Raw genomic sequence first — 20232 nt, 5'->3', positions numbered from 1 at the left:
CTTGTAAAACTTTTTAACATGAATAGTTCATATTTTTATTGGTGATATGGCACCTTTATTATTTACTGTTAAATGCAGAAATAATAAATTAATACATTTCTCTATTGGCAAAAGACATGGTGACACAGACAGCCTTTTCAGTGAAAAAGGTCTGTTTCTGGGAAATGGTCTGCTAGACTTGAAGTGCAGCCAAGTAAATGGTATCAGAAGGGATAATAGGCTGGCATTTTTAGATAAAAGTTCATCAACATATTATGCAAACTGACACTGAGACTGTTTACATTATGGCACCTTTGTTAGTTGCTTTGAAATGCAGAAAAGAATAATTAGGCAAAGAACATGGTGACACCAATAGCATCTTCCGTGAACAAGGTTTGTTTCTGGGAAATGGCCTGATAAACTGCAGCGCAAACAGACTGAAAGAGAAACAATCAGTAGAGCACAGCAATTGATGAACTGCTGTACTCCAGCTCATTACATAAACATAAGCAGTCAAAATGAAAGTGTGAAGGTTATCATAGTTCTACCAAAAGCACCTCATTTGTAAATCACACAACTCTACTGCATTTAACAACACAACGCACGCCTCTCAAGAAAAACTCAGGATTGGGAATACCAAGTGCACAGTAAGTCTACTATTACTATAAGCCTGTGTAACTAGTACGAACAAGTGAAAAGGAAACAGTTAATTCTTTATGTAAAATGACCAGAAGCTATTGAAATTTTATAATAAAAAAATGTAGATCTTTACAAGAATGAATGTAAGGTGAATAAAGGTGAATAAACCAAATCTCCAGATTTGATGTTTATGGCACTTCACAGCTTCACTTACTATAGGTTTACATGAGGTGTCCTGTCAAACAAGCGTTAACTTCCATTCGCGTAACTGCTGCACCCCCCCGCATAGACCAGATAAGCTTATTACATTTCATAAATCTGTTTCTCTTGATCATGTATGTCTTCATTTCCATGTTTTTGTGCAGGGTCTTTGCGCACTTGATAAGTGTCATTTTATTCATAGCAGTAGTAGTAGAGCTGCAGTCTTGAGAAACCATAAAAAGTAACATTGACTTACATGCAAAACAGTAAAATATAGTTCTTTCTTTTTTTATTTTACTACAGAAATGGGCAATAACGATTCAAAACCACCTGGCCCCCCACCAGCACCACAACCATCACCATATGTTCCACGTGAGTTATCCTACATTTGAAAAATACAAAAAGTTTGTTTTGTGTCACTGTAGAGAAATTTTGGATGCATTTCTCTGTTACATGCTTCTGATAAAACAGCCTATAGTCCTATAATCTGCCTCAATCAAATTTCCCTTCACTCTACTTTTTGTTGAGACTGTGTCTTGAGTGTCTGTTCATAACTTACATGTGACCTACCTGTTTTATATGTTCCCTGTACCAGTGCCCCTTTTGCACTTGAATAAGAGTTTCTGTGTAGTTGTTATACGGGTGACCACAAATTGACAGTGTTAAATGTGACACTTTTTCCAGGACTGCTCCTCAACCCATTTTTTGCAAATTACAAAGGCAGAATGTCGATTTGCCTACAAAACCGAGTAAAATATAGCTTTTAGACTTTTTCTTTTTATTATTATTTTACTACAGAAATGAGCAGTTCAAATTCAAAACCATATCCCACACAATCAAAACCACAAGCACTACCACCTAGTCCAGGTGAGTTACCTTGCTTTTGAAAAACACTCTGAATGATCTTTTTTGTGTGTAAGCACAGAGAAATTTTGAGTGTATGTGTTTGTTACATGTTTTTGTTTAACAAGCATATGAAAGGAAGATGTAATGATTTATTAGCATTGGTACAACATGTAGTAGTAGGTTGCAGTTCACAAATTAACTTTTTTTTCAGTTTATTATATGTAATGGAATATCTGTACCGCCCTCCCAGTTACAAAGGTGGTCTATTAAATGATCAACAGTATCAGAATTAGCACGGAGGTCTAGCAGAACTAAAATAGAACACTCAGTTATGTCTGCATTCATAAAAATGTAGTTGAGCTACAGAAAGGCAGTACTTTGTCATGTGGTTTAAGGAGAAGGACTTTCATTGGTAGAATGAAAGAACTCACCCAGTAACCAGAGATCTATCAATAATTGAGAGAATGACTACATAAAGTTCCTAGACATCCTTTACCTCTTTTAGGAGTGTAGTGAATATAGCATTAGTTTAAGATTCGTTTTAGATTTCATATCCAGCACTATATACATAAGGCCCCTTGCTGATATGGACCAAAAAGATCTGAATAAATCACTGTTCTGGCAGTCATTTAGAATATATACAAATGGTGAAATCTGAATGTTTATGTTATCAATCTTTTTAATAAAATGACAAGCATTTGTCAGGAGAGGATTCAAGAATCCCTCTAGATGAGGGATTTACAATATGATTGATCTAATTGGCTGTTTACATGGATGAAAATATGACCACTGCTAATATTCTATACTAATATATGCCTATACAGTAATATTGTAATCAGAGTATTCCAAGTAGGCCCTGTAATGCAGTGTTTTTCCAAACCTGGAATTAGCAAGAAACTACAGTGCCAGGAGTTACTAATATGAGAGAATACAGAGTAAGCCTGGATTTTAACAGGGATAGGTAAAAGGCAATCAAACACAATGCTACAGTAAACAGAGTAAAGAGCAAATTAAACAGAGCAAAAACAGCAAATCTTTTTTTACCAGACTGTTTAACTTTAGGCCATGAATTAGAGCAAGATTAAATGCATGGCCAAAATGTTAGGTGGTCTTTCCAACGCATTGCATTAAGCTTAAGGTCTGAGTAATATTTAGAAACTCCTCTGCAAGTGAGTTATTGGGAATATCAGCATAGTGATATTTTCAAGAATTAGTACCCTATCATGTTTCAGCTCTGTCAGGGACAGGAAGTCTGAAAACTCATCTGGGTTTGGTTGGCCATAAACGAGAAAACAAGAGAATGTTTATACACAGAAAATTAAACTCAAATATTGACAAGTCATCAAAAAGGACTACAGCAGAAATTATTTGAATTAATTGAATCAATTACAGCTAAAACATCATCCCAGCCACATTGCTTGGGCCTTTGAAAACCGTAGTCTGGGGGGTAGATGATAATCTGTTTTTCATCAGATTTTGGTGATCATTAGCAAATCGAGACAATTAGTGGCAAACTCATTCACAGTAGTTGTGTTTAAGAAAGATCTCACCTTTAATATGTTACAACTGCATCCCAGTCCAAACGAGCAAGGTTAATATAAGTATCAGTGCTCTATAGGTATGGGGTATGCCAGTCTGGAATTTGGCAAATTTCATAGCTTCCACCCTAAATCCCAGAAGTGATTACTTCTTATGTCATTTCTCATCCAATATTCAAATAAATTAAATATGTGTCTTATAGATCTGAAACATCCATGGAGGCATATGTGTTGGAGGTAAGCATGAAATGAGACAAAACATCAACAAAAACATTCAAATTTGCAAGGAGTCTGAGGTGGGTCAATTAGGTTTGTCCCAGACTCTTCCTGCAGTGCTGTAGTTCCATTAAATACCATGAAGTGGTTTCCTAAAATAGTCTTAGCAGATTAAAATGAAGGTTGCAAATAATAGTCACCAACATGTTTACCCATAGGAAAACATTCAAACAGGGGTGCCAGCCCTCATCACTTCTTCCATTAGAAGAGGACAATTTATGTGACAATGCATTACATACAGTACGTGTGTGCTGTTATTCATGCCCCTTTTTCTGACTTGTGCCCACCTGAGTATTTACACAACAGTGCAAGAATCATATTTTAAGTGATGGGAAGACTTGGTTACAAGAAATTCATCTAATCATTATGCAGTTGATTAAAAAAAAAAAAACCTATTCCTATTTATCCTCTATGTTCTGGTGAAAATGTATTACAAGGTGGCATGGCTTCACTTACACTCTTTTACCTAAAATGCATATAGTTTTCGGTTTCTATTGTGGTGCACGTTTTATCACATTGCTATTATGTATATTGTGCCCAGTAAGCCTTGCTCTGCTTTGCTTAGTTGAGTGTTCTGTAGTGCTGTTCTGGATTTCACTGGGTGACTCTAACAGTGACAGAGACAAGAACTTGAAGGAACTGAAGGAATTCAAGCCTGGAAACCCAAAGGTGGAAAGAGTGAGAATCCTGCTGCATGGACCAGTTGGTGCTGGGAAGTCCAGTTTAATAAAGTCTATCAACAGCATCTTTCAAGGAGAAATAACAAATGTAGCACTGGCTGATTCTGACATTGGAGGTGACAGTTTCACCAAGACAGTGAGTTATTATGTAATACAAAATAAGTTCGAGGTATTGTGTGTTTTATCATCATGTGGGTAATGTATAACAAAGGAATGGTGCTCTTATAGATCATTATTAGGCTCTATGTGCATGTATAAATGTCACTCTGGGTAAAAACATCTGCCAAATTATTGAATAAAATAATAATCACTTCATTTTAAAGTCCACATGGAAAAACCTATCCATAGTAGCATATCTGTATTAGGATCCAACAGATTTTCATCCTTATTAACTACTTGTTAGTGAAGTTGCACCAAAACAGACCCAGCCTCACCTAACAAAACTGACATGTTATGAAGTACATCTGTGTGAGACCATAAGCCTTTTCAATCTGGCAGATACTCTTATCCAGTGCACCTTAAAAGAGGTATATTCACTGGCATTAATGGCACAAATACTGAATCATTATTACCATCCTTGAAACCACAGTGGGAAACATTGCCACAAGGGGAATAAGTACTGTCATAGGGCACAAAACCTTAAAGCGCGAGGACCTGTAGTGGGCCCTTATATAGCCTATTATAGGCTGTATGGAGATGCAAGACAGATTCAATGGGAAACTTACATTGCGGATTACAATGAGGTGTGCTATTTCAGCACACCTCATTGCATTAGACCATTTTTAAATACCGCGGCTCCGTCAGTAGTGACGGCAATGGGAAATAAAACAAGACAGCTGGCGATCGACTAGTTCCTTCATTGGGACTTGAACAGAGGGTGTAATTTTTCTGTTTGTACACTTACACAAGGATACTGGACAGCAAACAAAGTTTTCTGTAACTCTATTGTGTCTCTGCTCATTCAAAATAGCTAAGTATCACGGCTCCACATGCAAATTAAAAATGCAGTATAACAGAACCCCCTCAGAGGATGCTGAAATTATAGAGAGATAAAGTTAATTAAAAACACTGAATAGGGTTGAGGTGGTCAATAAATGGTAACTAGATTAGCAGGACACTGACTTGCATTTCAACTAATTCAATTGAAGTGCCCTAAATGAGTCGATTTACAGCTGTGAGTTGTATGAAAGTTCCTGTTCCGCCTTCTCTGTCTGCTTAGCAGTTTCTTTGTAGAAAGGAGAACTTGGGATGAGAGGCCTTATTAAGAAACATCACACAATTTGTTCACACTATGTCTCGTTCAGACACAAAAACTCAAGTTTGTATTCCTGGACCAAATTATCTTGAGATTACTGCTCTAGTTTTGTTGAATGTGAGTGTTACTGCATTTTAGTTAATGGATGTTCACATACTTGTATGAATGAATGAATGTACATTTTATGTTTGAGATTTATTTGATGTCATTTCTTTGATAGTTTATTTTATATGTTTGTGATGTTTTTTTCTAATTTCTCCTGTTTTCTGAAGTCCCGTAATATATATTATATCATTTATGTCTTTGGAAATGAACTTTCTGACAGCAAAAATAATTTACAGAACACATAAACTTAACTAACCAAGGTTTTCATGTAAACATGTAATACATGAAGTGTTAGAATTTAAATTGATTACCTACATCTTATATATGAGATCCAGGCACTGTTCTGCTATGCCTAATCCATGCCTAAACCACAGCTGCTGTATGAGATACAATTGTGGGTTTATGAAGCCAGTGTCTTGTTGGTGTTGTCCTGTTTTTAGCACAAAACCTACTTCATAGAGGATCGAAGTGCTGGGTCCAAGTATGCCTTTGCCTTCAATGATACCGTGGGTTTGGAGGAAAGTGGAGGAGTGAACAAACAAGACATCCTTCTTGTCCTGAAAGGCCATGTAAAAGATGGCTACAAGGTACAAACTGTGATATAAAATTATGAAGCACCATAGTGTATAATTCAAACTTTAGCTTGAAAATACTGCAGGGCAATAATCTTATCACAGTGCAGTGATAAACTTTCAGTTTGTCTATACGGAATTTCCCTTCCCAAAATAATTTTCAATTATATCTATGAACTGCCTCACACACACACCTTTATAAAAATGTCTTACACATACTAATGCATATGTATATGAAAGATGTATGCACAAACATATAGGAAGCATATTTCATACTTGTGTATAACAAAATTTCATATATGCATGTTTCATATGCCTGATCACATGGGTTTTTGGGAGATCAGAAGCTCTCCCCATGATTTGATGCTGCAGTATTAACACAGCACAGAGAGAGAGAGTGAAAGCAGAGCAAGGAACAGTTTCAAAATTTTAAAATAAATTATTGATTGGTAATTGCTGTAGCCTTTCATTTCATTCCCTAAAGAAGCCTCCTTCCCTCCTTCTAAGACTGGGATAGTCATATAGAGTCAGCTGCTCATAGAGATAATTTTTTTTACTTTGGTGCAAAAATACAGCCTGTCATATAACCACTATAAAGATGGAGGCTGTTAGACTAATCAACGGCATGACATATAAACCACCTACCTGAACATGGTGTGGTAGGTTACATTGATCAGATTCCACTAGTCACACCACTGATTAGCACCTTCTAGTGACTCAGCAGGTGCCTATGAGATGTGAGTGGGGTTACACTTATCCTCCAATTACTATATTCTCTTCTGTGGTGCCATGTGGAATTTGTAATGTGGCCCATGTATGCATGTAATCTGTAATAATAATATAACTAGCTTTATTCATATAGCATATTTCATACAATAAAATTCAATCCAAAGTGCTTCACAGACAGGTAAGCATTAAGACAGAGAGATGGTAAAATCAAATAATAAAGTGTAGAGTCATGCTGATGAATTCTAGATTAGCACGTCAGGATCTTAGGTTTTGAATGCAGCTGAACAATAGGGAGGATTGTTCCAGGTAGCACAGATGGATGACATTTTAGCAGCAACGGACTACTTAACTTTCTTTCTTTCCCTCCTTGCCAGTTCAACAGTGAGTCCCCTTTGTCAGAAGATGATCCATACTACAATAACATCCCCAGCCTGGAAGACCAGGTTCACTGTCTGGTCACAGTGTTGGCAACAGATACGCTGTCCTTTATGCCAAAGGAACTGATCAGAAAACTAAGAGATATCCGGCTTGAAGCTAGCAACATGGGCAAGTCTTGGGTTGATGTGGGAAGATCTTTGTAATTCTTTTAAAGTTGCTTTAACACATAACTGATTGGACTCCATGGGTTCGCATTCCACATAACCAAGAGAGTTGTAATAATATAAGGTTTTACTAAGGTTTTACTTTGAGAGTTCAGTGCAAACAATTTCAGAGCTGGATGTAATTTCAATGTGCCATCAAGCTGATTGTTAATGCGTAAAACAGGAAAATGGGGATAACTAACTGGCTATAAGTTTACATTTACATTTACATTTATTTATTTAGCAGACGCTTTTATCCAAAGTGACTTACAAAAGTGCATACAGTAAGTTATGCTGCTAAGATTATTCAAGAAAGATAGATGACAAATCAAGCTAACTGATTAGTCAATCTTGATGACCATGCATTAAATGTAGGTAAACCTAGATAGCTAACTAAATATTCTTTGTCCAGTGTCAGATAAATAAAATGTCATTTTTAATTTTAGAGTCTCATGATAGCCAAACCATCTTCCTAGGCTAGCTACTGTACTGTAGCCACTGCTAGCTTGCTAGCATTGCTAAAAGTGGAAAGTGGAATTAGTTACTGTCCTATCTCTGTAGTTCCAAATCCAGACACAGGGCTTCCACATTTAGCTAATTAATCACCACAGCAATTTGCCATACCAGCAACACTACTAAAGGAAACATAATCCCTCCAAAAAGATGAGTAATTTAGGGGCTGGAAGCATGATAACATAACAATACACCCATACAAGATTTTTAGGTAATACACTGTTCAAGCTCAGAGAGCTGCTTTTGTGTTACTACCATGTGTAGTGATGACAAACAACTAATGCCCATCTGCATAATGTGAATACTTTCATAGCATCTACATGTGAAAAATGATTTTCACCTTTCTTACAGGGATTCCTCAGGTGGTCCTATTGACTAGGGTGGATGAGGCTTGTGAGCTGGTGAAGAAGGATGTGCGAAATGTGTACACAAGCAAATACATAAAACAGCAGGTAAGCAGGAAATATCTACCTGTTTACATCCCTGGTATATTGGTCAGGAATCCCTTTTCTCACTGCTACCAGCCCCCCTGCAACTCATCCAACACCTGTGAGTTGGTCACATCACATCAGCAGAATACTGGATGTCCTCTCATGGGTGCCTACCTCACCATAGTTTCCTGTGTGACCTGTATTGTGAAAAATAGCCAATGGCTGCCTATGAGTGTGCCCTTGCAAGAGTGCAGAGCTTGTTGCAGTAAGAAGAGCCTAGTATACAGTTGGCCATGGGGAAAAAGGGAGCAGGGAAATTGGATTTATCTACTTGTATAGAAGCAAATAAATGAAGAAGTGAGTATGCTTGAGATACCTACCTGTACATCAGCACCCATAGCAAGAAAAGTAATGAACCCAATGTGAACAGCTGGTGTATATACTATAGCTAGCTTTCATATGCTTAAACATAGTCTTGTGTCAAAATAATTCTTACAAAAATCTTACTAGAACACCCAAACAGGTTCAAATCTGTCTTAGAGCAGAGCAACTGGCAAAGTGAGAGCTAAATGAACAAGTTAATATGTCTAGCTAACTACTGTAGTTGGTGACAAGTCCTTTTGATACATATATCTGATCAATTCAATTAGATGTCATATTCCCAAATGTCTCCATAGCAATATGGACGTCAGGGACGTCATCATGTAATTTCATAGTTTTAAAACTGAAATATTGAACAATGAATTCCGAACACACAGAACTTTAGGTACAGAAAAATATTACTTTTTCCAAGTTCTCACCTAATTTTTCTGTTTTTGGATTGCATAATGAAGTAATGTGAAAAAGACACTGAAAGAAACCTCATATATGCATTGTGAAATTTCGAATGACTCTTGTAAGCTTTAGCTTTCCATTACATTGCATTACTGTCATTTAGTAGATGCTTTTATCCGGTGCGATGTACATAGATTACATTTTTTGACATGTTATCCATTTATACAGCTGGATATTTACTGTGGCAATTGGGGATTATGTATCTTGCCCAAGGGTACACCATCAGTGCCCCAGTGGGGACTGAACCAGAAACCTTTTACGAACCCTGCTCCTTACCCTCTACACTACACTGCCAGCCCACATCTTAATAGACTGTCTTTCTTACTCTTCCACGATCTGGCACCACAGAATTTCTGTTTACTCTCATTGGTATTGGTACTATATAGCTAGTAAATAAAGGCTGGAAAAAACACAGCTATTCATTTTACACTGGTTGCTGCCCTGCAGTGGCTTCAAGTGGCTCAGTCTATGAAGGTGCTAGTTCCAAGTGGGTTCCATATGGGTTCAACACTAGCCATGTCACCGGTGGACAGTGACCAGGAGTTGTTGGCCTCATTCTACTGGGGATATTATGTTTTAACCAGGAGTCCTTCACTGCTCCACAGTCAGCACCCTATGTGTGTGTGTGTGTGTGTGTGTGTGTGTGTGTGTGTGTGTGTGTGTGTGTGTGTGTGTGTGTGTGTGTGTGTGTGCATGCCTGTGGTTACTGTAGGATTGCATGTGAATGAGAAAGGGAAGAGGAAGTAAAAGAATAGTTTGGGTCATTTTTCAGTTTATATTCACATTTGCAAATGAACTACAGTTATTAACAATAGTTCAAGTGCATTTGACCAGTGCAGTTTCTCTGGATCACTCACACTGTTTTTCTCTGTTTCTTTGCAGATAGAGAAGTGCAGTGCTCTATTGGGTACACCAATGAACTGCATCCTTCCTGTGAAGAACTACCACAATGAGCCTGAACTGATCAATGACCTTGATGAGCTGTTGCTGAAAGCCCTGAAACACATTATCAACTTTGCAAATGACTATGTAACAGCTTGTTACGTTAGGGGTAGGTGTCCCTTTAAAAGCCAGCTTTCCCTTTCAGAGGTAGTCGACACAACTTTCTTTGAGATTGTGTCAATTAGCAATCAATAGTGACTTATAAAGAAAGAATACAGGCACATCTGATAAAGTTGCATGAAAGACTAGTTACAAAACACAAGTGACCACATCTGAATGTGTGTCAGTTCTTTAGTCCGTGCTGCGATAACTATGGCTACCCTTTAAGACCCAGTTCAGACAGCTTCCCTTTAGGAGCCAGCCCAAACAGCATACCTACAAGAGCCAGTCCAAACTTCACTTTAACCTGTTTCTGGCAAGTGTCACAGACATAAAAGCTCTCTAGAGAATGTACAAGTATTGTGGAGAACAGACACCCAAGTCCTTTCTTTGCTTGTGTGTTGTATGATGTTTTCTGTTACATCCTCTTCTAGTCAAGAGTTATTAAGTTTCCTGTGAAAATAAACATTGAGTAAAATCCATTTTCTTGAATACAATCATTTCTTTTTTATCAATACAGAAATGGGCGATGCAAGTTTAACACAACCATCAGGGCCACAACCACCATTACTACAGCCATCGGGACCACAGCTACCAATACCAGGGCCATCAGGACCACAGCTACCAATACCAGGGCTGTCAGGACCACACCCACCAATATCAGGGCCATCAGGACCACGGCTACCAATACCAGGGCCATCAGGACCACAGCCACCAATATCAGAGCCATCAGGACCACAGCTACCAATACCAGGGTTGTCAGAACCACAGCTACCAATATCAGGGCCATCAGGACCACGGCTACCAATACCAGAGCTGTCAGAACCACAGCTACCAACATTAGGGCTGTCAGGACCACACCCACCAATATCAGGGCCATCAGGACCACGGCTACCAATACCAGGGCCATCAGGGCCACACCCACCAATATCAGAGCCATCAGGACCACAGGTACCAATACCAGGGCCATCAGGATCACAGCTACCAATATCAGGGCCATCAGGACCACAGCTACCAATGCCAGGGTCACCAGGACCACAGCTCCCAATATCAAGGCCATCAGGACCACACCCACCAGTACCAGGACAATGGTCAATAACACCGGAAGCATGGAAAGCAATATCTTGGCCATGGCCATGGCCATCAATACAAGAGCCATCAGGACCACAACCATCAATACCAGGGCAGTCAGGACCACATCCACAAAGATCATGGCCATGGCCTTGGCCACCAATTCCAGGGCCATCAGGATCACAGATACCAATATCATGGCCATGGCCTTGGCCACCAATATCAGAGCCATCAGGACCACAGCTACCAATATCAGAGCCATCAGGACCACAGCTACCAATACCAGAGCTGTCAGAACCACAGCTACCAACATTAGGGCTGTCAGGACCACAGGTACCAATATCAGGGCCATCAGGACCACAGCTACCAATGCCAGGGTCACCAGGACCACACCTCCCAATATCAAGGTCATCAGGACCACACCCACCAGTACCAGGACAATGGTCAATAACACCGGAACCATGGCAAGCAATATCTTGGCCATGGCAATGGCCATCAATACCAGGGCAGTCAGGACCACAGCCATCAATACCAGGGCAGTCAGGACCACAGCCATCAATACCAGGGCAGTCAGGATCACATCCACAAAGATCATGGCCATGGCCTTGGCCACCAATTCCAGGGCCATCAGGATCACAGATACCAATGTCATGGCCATGGCCTTGGCCACCAATATCAGAGCCATCAGGATCACACCCACCAATATCAGAGCCAACAGAACAACAGCCACCAATATTGGGGCCATCAGGACCACAGCTACCAATACCAGAGCCATCAGTCTTTACTTCCACGACAATTCATGGTAGGACACCCTTAAACACCCTTAACATAAAGTGCCTTAGGTCCTTCCTCATAACTGATTTGTTTTATACCTGAAACCAGTTTTTTGCCTTTTTCTGTACTTTAGCAAGATGTTCTATGTTTGTCTACAGTGTTGTGTACAGGATACGACAGTTCTCTAAATGTAGCCTGACAAATGATTTATATAACATTAAAACAACATCCCTTTGCTTTCAATCAATACCTTTTATGGTATATTTCCTAGCATCCTCCCTGCCTTTTCCACAGCACAATGCCTATATACGTGTAGACTTTGGCCCGTGATTACACCCATTTTCTATTTCCTATTTCATGCATTGTTATTTAATTGTTACCTGCCCAAAATAGTGATTGCGCATATTTAGAACTTTACAATCAGTAGCATCAGATTTCATGGGTCACATGTCTGCCTTATTAAACATCCCAGATGTGACTGGAATGAGAAAAAAATAATAGAAAACCAGCCTCTATTCCCAAATCATAATTACTGTTTGAACTGGGGACTCCTGGTCATTCTGTGTGTAGACTGAGGCCTAGAGTCCAAGATATAGCAAAGTCTAAAACTGTTGATGATTATTTGTATTGATGTCACATGGAAGATTATTGGTTTCCATTCACTTCCAGATTCCCTCATGATAGGTGGGTTACATTTGCTCTGCAAATCAGTACCCTCTACTGCCTCATCAAGCTCCTGTGAAATGATAAGATTATGTCGGTGAGCAATACACCTATGCCCAAAATGGTATTTGCTGTATTTTTAGGCATTGTGGGATTTGTAGTGTGGGAAAAACTGGCATTGGCAGCATGTGAGTGTATCAGAGGACAGCATTTCCTCCTGTTTCAGCACTCCTGCATAACTGTAGGTGTGAGGCAAATATTTGTGACACCAACAGCAGCATTTGACATTGGACAGAAACCCCTGGTCACAGGATTTAGCTGGCACTGCAGAGAAGCACTTAAGCTGAGCAAGCCCCTCTGGAGCACTCTGAAGTTTCATAAATTTAAGAGAGGAATATTGAGTAAATACAAAATAATTTTTTATATACATTCATGTTGAGTCATTTGGCGAACGCTCTTATCCAGAGCAACTTACTAATGTAGATTCAATAGGTTAGGCAATTAGCTGCACAGATAATAAAACATTAATTCCACCTAAATGTTCACTTTCAAATTTTAAATGTCAGCTATTTAAATGTCATGTGATTACTTAGTATGAATCTTCTACAAAATAAATAATAAAGTGTTCTATTTGGCTTACAGGATTGGAAGATCCATGGGGGCCCATGTCTTGGAGGTAAGCACAAAATGGGACAACACATCAACACAACTATTAAGCACATGCAAAACACACAGGTACATATCAAAATATATAGAGAATTATCCTTGTCATTCTAGCCCATCCTTTTGCCATGAAGTGTGAAGGTTAAAAATATGACCTATGGCTGCGAAACTGGTAATGCCATATCTACTGAATATTTGGTGAAAAGAATATGAAACAAATGAAACAGCACTTCAGAAATAAAGCAGTTCTACACTCTACTTGAACTCAGTCAGGAGAACACCACTCATCTCATGGCTCAGTCTGCAGGCCCGTAGCAACAGTATTTACCCAACAATGCAAGAATCATATTTTAACCATTTCACTGGGTGACTCTAACAGTGACAGAGACAAGAACTTGAAGGAACTGAAGGAATTCAAGCCTGGAAACCCAAAGGTGGAAAGAGTGAGAATCCTGCTGAATGGAGCAGTTGGTGCTGGGAAGTCCAGTTTAATCAACTCCATCAATAACATCTTTCGAGGACATATAACAACTGGAGCTCTGGTTGATTCCACTGAGGGACACAAGCATGAGGTATCACTTGTTTTTTATTACCATGTGAACAATATGATGTACTCTTGTTAATAATTATTAGTAATATATTAATAATTAGGCTCTGTGTGCATGGATAAATGTTGTTCTGCCAAAAAAAAAAATAATAATCAATTGCGTTGCTATGTCAGGTGGCAGTGTAGCATACTGGTTAAGGAGCAGGACTTGTAACCAAAAGGTTGCCAGTTTGAATCCCCACAGGGGCACTGCTGCTGTAAGTTGTTGAAGTTTGCTGTTTGAAGGTGTATTGTATTAGTTGCCCCATACACTGTAGTTGTACAAATCTGATAGTACTGTGTCCTCAAACAGACCTTGCTCTCAGCTGAGAACTGTCTCATTGTGGAACTGTACACATCCTGTCCCCGTAGTGTCGCTATACTGACTGACTGTGTGCACTTTTGTAAGTTGCTTTGGATAAAAGTGTCTGCTAAATAAATAAATGTAAATGTAAATGTATGCTTGGGCAAGGTTCTTAATCCAGAATTGCCTCAGTAAATATGCACCTGTATAAATGGGTAACATTATAAAAACCTGCAATTCATGTAAGTAAGCCACTCTGGATAAGAGCTTCTGCTAAATGCCAAGACTGTAATGTAATGTCAATGTTTTACTGATTTTCTCCATTTCTGATTTTCTGGACACATCCCAATGTATGCACACTTCTCTCAGTTCCACTTCTATCCCCACCCCCTAGCAACTGCTGCTTCTAGTATTTGTTGTTAATTTTAGATGTAGTATTGTGATGTATTTTGACTTCTAGGGACCGTTGTATCGTAGTATCCTTGGCTTCTGTTAGATTGTACAAGTTAACTTGTGGTAGGGCTCGAATAGTCTTATGCTCACACTCACTGGTCTGGGAGTGTTGTTAGCCTGGTCTGACACTGTTGCTTGTTTAAATTGAATTGATACATATGTTCTATTATAAATAAAGACACTTGGGATAAGAGCGTCTACTAAATGCATGTAATGTAATGTATTTGATGTTATTTAGTTGTCTGACAATGAAGTTTGTGACAAACACACTACTTAACTAAGTTGTATCTGTAATGTGTAAAATGTGACTTAAATGTTAGAGCCTGGGTGTTGATGCAGCGCACATGAAGTCACCAACAGGTAGTTGGTGTAGGTAGTGCTGCCGCACATAAATATTTGAAAACAAAAATGTTTAATCAACCTATAGCACAGGTCGCCACTACTCAGAACAAATTTTAAGTACTCAGTATTTTTCAAATTTTGCATATTCTGAAAAAAGTAGGTGTTTACCTATTGTGTGAGTAAATTGTTTAACCCACAGCTGCTGTATGAGATACAGTTTTGGACTGATGAAACTGACTGTCTCTGGTGTTATTGTGTTTTTAGTACAAAACCCACTACATAGAGGACAGAAGCAGTCCTGGGTCCAATTATGCCTTTGCCTTCATTAACATCATGGGCCTGGAAGAAAGTGGAGGAGTGGATCAACGTGACATCGTTCTCCTCCTGAAAGGCCATGTAAAACATGGCTACCAGGTAGAAATTATGATGAAGAACTGCATAATTGTTTCTAAAAAAAAAAGGTTAGGTTAGAGAAATTGTGCATATCTCACAAAACACCTTCAGTCTCCATAGCTATTAAGGCAGATTCTCCCCTTGATTTTTTTTTCAGGATGAACACAGCGCAGACAGGACAGTTAATTTTTACATTTTACTGAGAAGAGTTATAGACAGCGAGAGCAGGGCAGGGAGGAGTTTTAAAGGAGCCATTTCTTTCACTTTCTTTCCCAAGAAGGCTCCAGCTAAGACTGGAATAGTCATGTAGTGTCAACTGCTCAACTTATCATTGTGTCAGGGTGCAAAAGTATAGCCTTGGTCACATGACTGCTGCAAAAAAGGAGTCTGTTGGATTGCTGGCCCCAATAAAAAGCACCTCGCATATAAAGTTCTTTTAAAAATCAGACAACATGCTATATATTCAACACTCACACTGAGTCCTGTAGTTCAAGACATTGCAGGTTTGTCTAGGCTATTTCATTTGCCAACAAAGCCCAGGAGACTACAGCAAGAGAACATAACTGGCCTTGGTGGGTGGGTTGTATTGGCCGGTGTCCCATCACTCCGGTCATTAGCACCCTCCATTGACTCCTCAGGGGCCTCAGTGATATGCCTACCCTCCATTCGCTTTTCTCTTTCCTGTGATACACTGTAGCACTTGTAGTGTGAAAATGGGTCAGGTTGCTGCATGTGAATATATTGGACAGTTGCAACTGTTGTGGTTTGGAGCTGCTGAGCTACTGGACAGGATGTTGTAGTGAGGCAAGCTTATTGTACAATGGTGACTCCAAAGGTAGGCCAGTAAGGGGGCAAGCATTAAAAATCAGTTCTATGAAGCGACATATCCATGACAAAAATTGAAATTTCATGTTTATGGATATGTGTCAAGTAATATCATGCATGATCAAGCATTCCCAACAGATTACATTTCCCTTGAATGAAAGCTGTATGAGGGATTGTTGCTGTTGCTCTGTCTGCCACATTTGGACTGTACCGCCAACTCCTGATGCATTCTCCTTCATGTGTAACTTCCTTTTTTTTCCTTCTATTATAGTTCAACCATGAGTCTCCTTTGTCAGAAGATGATCCGTATTACAATAACAATCCCTGCCTGGGGGACAAGGTTCACTGTCTGGTCACAGTACTGGCAGCAGACAAACTGTCCCTCATGCCACAAGAAATGATCAGCAAACTGAGAGAGACTCAGCTGGAAGCCAACAACTTGGGCAAGTCTTGGGTTGATGTGGGAAAATCTTTATAAAACCTTTAAATATTCCTATACATGCAGAGCTGTTGACTTGGCAGTGGTTGGAATAAACTACCTATGTCCAAAAAGCAGAACACATTTACATATCACATGACCAAGAGAGATGAATTCCTTATATAAAACCCGTAAGAGGTTGAGCACTATGGCCATGGCCATGTTGTCTGCGAGCCCATAGCAGTGGAACACACTGGCTTGTTCAGCTGGCAATACAGGGGAGAGTCGGTTAGGCTGGGGCTTGTCTTGTAGCTAAATAGTGACATCTACTGTTCCTTCTGGGTAACATTGTAAGACAGCAAAACACTTGGATGAGAGTAAGTTAGTCTCACCCCCCTGACTGATGGTTGATGTCGCAGCTGCAAGGCATATATATACGATACAGTTGGACATTCCAAAATTGGGGAGAAAATCACATAAAAAAATCATTGAGCATTGCAAATTTAAAAAGTTTTCCACCTCTCTTACAGGGATACCTCAGGTGGTCCTACTCACCAGGGTGGATGAGGCATGTGAGCTGGTGAATAAGGACTTGAAAAAGGTGTATGAAAGCCAATACATAAAACAGCAGGTAAACTGAAGAGATATATGAAAAAAGATGGCTACACACTGGTCTGATGCTCGCACCTGATAGGTGCAAACTATTTGCCACTATGTTAAATATGGCTGTGAGTATTCTGCATTTTACATATTTTGATATGAACAAAAGTAAGTACACACATTACACGTATACTGAGGATATCGCTCTTTTTATTAAGTATTATGTAACAGACAATGAAAGAAACCTCATACATGTACTTGGAAATTTAAAACAAATCTTGTCAGTTTCGGGTTCTGCATCTTAATTGACTGCCTCACTCCCTTTCCCAGGATCTAGCATCAATGATCTGAAAGTGACTTCCCTTAGTGAAACCCCTAGCCTCAGTTACATTGTGCAGCTTGATTGTTTTTCTGACACTCAATTTGAAGTAGACCCTTTCACTGTTACCACCGTTTCTGTAATAAATAACTCTTCAATAATTCCTGAATATAGATATTTGTACATTTTCCGCTAGTTGCTACCTACTGACAGCAAGCTGAAAGGTGAATAGGGCTTTTATCTACATTATCATGCAACACAAAAAAACAATTTTGAGACACTGAGAAAAGGCACAAAAATTGACTCAGCTAAGTAATTCATTCAGTTGAGGCACTCATTCCAGACGCAGGCTGAGCCCTACAGCCATGGTTATATCCCATGTCATCAGCCGACAGCGCTTATCTACCCACAGTGGGGTAGTGGCTTTCATTGGCCAGAGTTCCAGCACCAGATATAACAATCACAAGCATGACTTGTCAGGTGCTTATATTGTTATATTGTTGTATATTATTAAGTCACTCAGATACAGTTGGAGAGATGCACCTGTTTTACCTTCAGCATCTCCTTACATTCTGTGCTGTGATACTAGAATGGAAAATAGGGAATGAACTGGAGAATTGTACTTACTGTAATCCACCCAGCACTCCTTCAGTGGCAGTTACATTTTAAAAAGTGGATATAATCAGCATAGTTTCTCTGGATCACAAACTGCTTCTGTTTGTTCCTCTGCAGGCAGAGAAGTGTAGTACTCTACTGGAAACACCAATGAACTACATCTTTCCTGTGAAGAGCTACCATGAAGAAATTTATCTGAACAATGAAATTGATGAGCTGTTGCTGAAAGCCCTGAAGCACACTGTTAACTTTGCAAATGAATATGTGATCAATATGGCTGAAAAAGCATATGATAAAGCACTTTGATATGATTTAAAACATGAATTGCATATTTATATTCAGTCTTTTGTTAATTCAGTTTAATTGCACTGATCATGTTACATGCATGTGATTCTGATACCTAGGGATTAGTATGATTTGTATGCTATATCTTTTAGTAAATGTAGTGGTGGCATGCAGCCCAAATCTATGCTGGTTTAAGACAGAATGTTAATGCTATGACAACACAATTATTACAATGTTAAAAACAAGTTAGTTTACTGCGGGTGCCATCCACATGTGAAAGCTGAGGGATCATATTATATATTGTAGACCACAGAGCAGGCACAACAGTTTTACAACATTCATGTTAACAGTCACCCAGTGCAAGACACTTGCTAATATGCAGTCAGCATACCAGTGCAAATGTTTATGCGTACAATTGAATAATGCACGAAACAAAAACTTATATAGTGTCTTTTTTATCTGCGTTGCATAAATACTGTCAGGTAACATCATGCATGTACTGCAGAGGGAAAAGACGAAAGAAAAATGTATGTAAAATGTATGGCACTGTTTTTTTTTTTTCCGCGTATTTTGCCGTTTAAACTTTTAAACTGAATTATTTTATCGGGTGCACAATGTAAAATACACAGTAGCCACTAGTCTTTGCATATATTAATTATTCTCTACTGTAAGGTGAAAATGACTTAATTAAAGATCTCACTCACCTGTGTAGCGAGTGCAACTGCCAGGAAGCAGCGGGGCAAAATGGTGCGCACACATGGCTTTTATGGAATTGTGGGGAACGTACATCTATCTACCCTTGGGTTCATCAATTGTTGGTAAAACTGTAAAATTCTGTGAAAAGACCAAGCGTGGTAGTTTGTAGCAGCTTTTACTCATTCACAATACAGAGGATTTCTCTGAATCTGTGTGGAGCTATGTAGTTCATCCCAGATTCGTCTCTTTTCCAGAAATACAGCAATCAGGATGTAACAGAACTGTTTGTTTCAGCCCCTTCTCTCAGTATGTCACAACACTACAGTAGCCCCCAGACCCCAGAACAGGAGATCCTTACAGCATCCACAGCAGACAGTACTGTTCAGCTAAACAGCTTATGTGCAGCCCGTATTTTTGAGTAAAATCTTCCTCATCATAATCAGGAAGTGTGACCCCAGAGGAAGTGATGTATATCTTCTGTCACACTGATGGGCCTCCTTGCCATTGGCTTCTTCCCGATGAACCACAACAAGATCCTGAACAAGCAGGTGTTTTAGCACAACATCCACGTCTACCAGGAGCTGGTGACAGCTCTGGCTAGTGTTCCTCAGCTGCCAGGGGAAGCTGAGCTTTCCTGGGCCCCCACTTCCTAAACAATGCTTTTACACGCTCTCTGTCTCTCTGTCTCCCTCACAGTGTTTCTCTCCATCACTGTGTCAAATTAAATATGCTTTATTCAACACGAAACATATTTAGTAAATATTACCAAAGAATGTTACTTAATACTAAAATCAAACAAAATAACATAGTCAGTCAGTGAACATATATAAAGACTTAACACTCTACTTTTACAATGAAGCAGTAACATGCATCAATTCTATAAGTTTTGGGATTAAAATATGTTTTGTATGTTTTTGGTTGTTCTTTTTTCTTCCCACTTCACCCATCCTGTGAAGCCCGTTTTTCTACTTTAGGTTAGTCTCACCTCGACCTCTACACACCCAT

General features: G+C 39.3%; 1 protein-coding gene across 1 annotated transcript; it reads left to right on the top strand.

The window, feature by feature from the left end:
• Positions 1 to 3285: 3285 nt before the first annotated feature.
• On the top strand, positions 3286 to 10566 carry LOC118778998 (interferon-induced protein 44-like). Its single transcript, XM_036530808.1, has 7 exons — positions 3286 to 3290; positions 4094 to 4295; positions 5960 to 6106; positions 7195 to 7366; positions 8266 to 8366; positions 10062 to 10208; positions 10450 to 10566. The coding sequence occupies exons 1-7, from the start codon at positions 3286 to 3288 to the stop codon at positions 10564 to 10566; spliced, it is 891 nt and encodes a 296-aa protein (XP_036386701.1).
• Positions 10567 to 20232: the final 9666 nt, after the last annotated feature.

This window comes from Megalops cyprinoides, chromosome 6 (genome assembly GCF_013368585.1).
Source record: "Megalops cyprinoides isolate fMegCyp1 chromosome 6, fMegCyp1.pri, whole genome shotgun sequence".
Taxonomy (NCBI): Eukaryota; Metazoa; Chordata; class Actinopteri; order Elopiformes; family Megalopidae; genus Megalops; species Megalops cyprinoides.
The sequence above is the reverse complement of the archived record's forward strand: the minus strand, read 5'-3'. Positions and strand labels throughout refer to the sequence as shown.

Bases quoted from the DNA above. Each gene is read 5' to 3' on its own strand.
- LOC118778998 (XM_036530808.1), top strand. The intron at 6,107-7,194 runs GTACAAACTGTG...CCTCCTTGCCAG, and splicing joins ATGTAAAAGATGGCTACAAG to TTCAACAGTGAGTCCCCTTT. The intron at 7,367-8,265 runs GCAAGTCTTGGG...CCTTTCTTACAG, and splicing joins GCTTGAAGCTAGCAACATGG to GGATTCCTCAGGTGGTCCTA.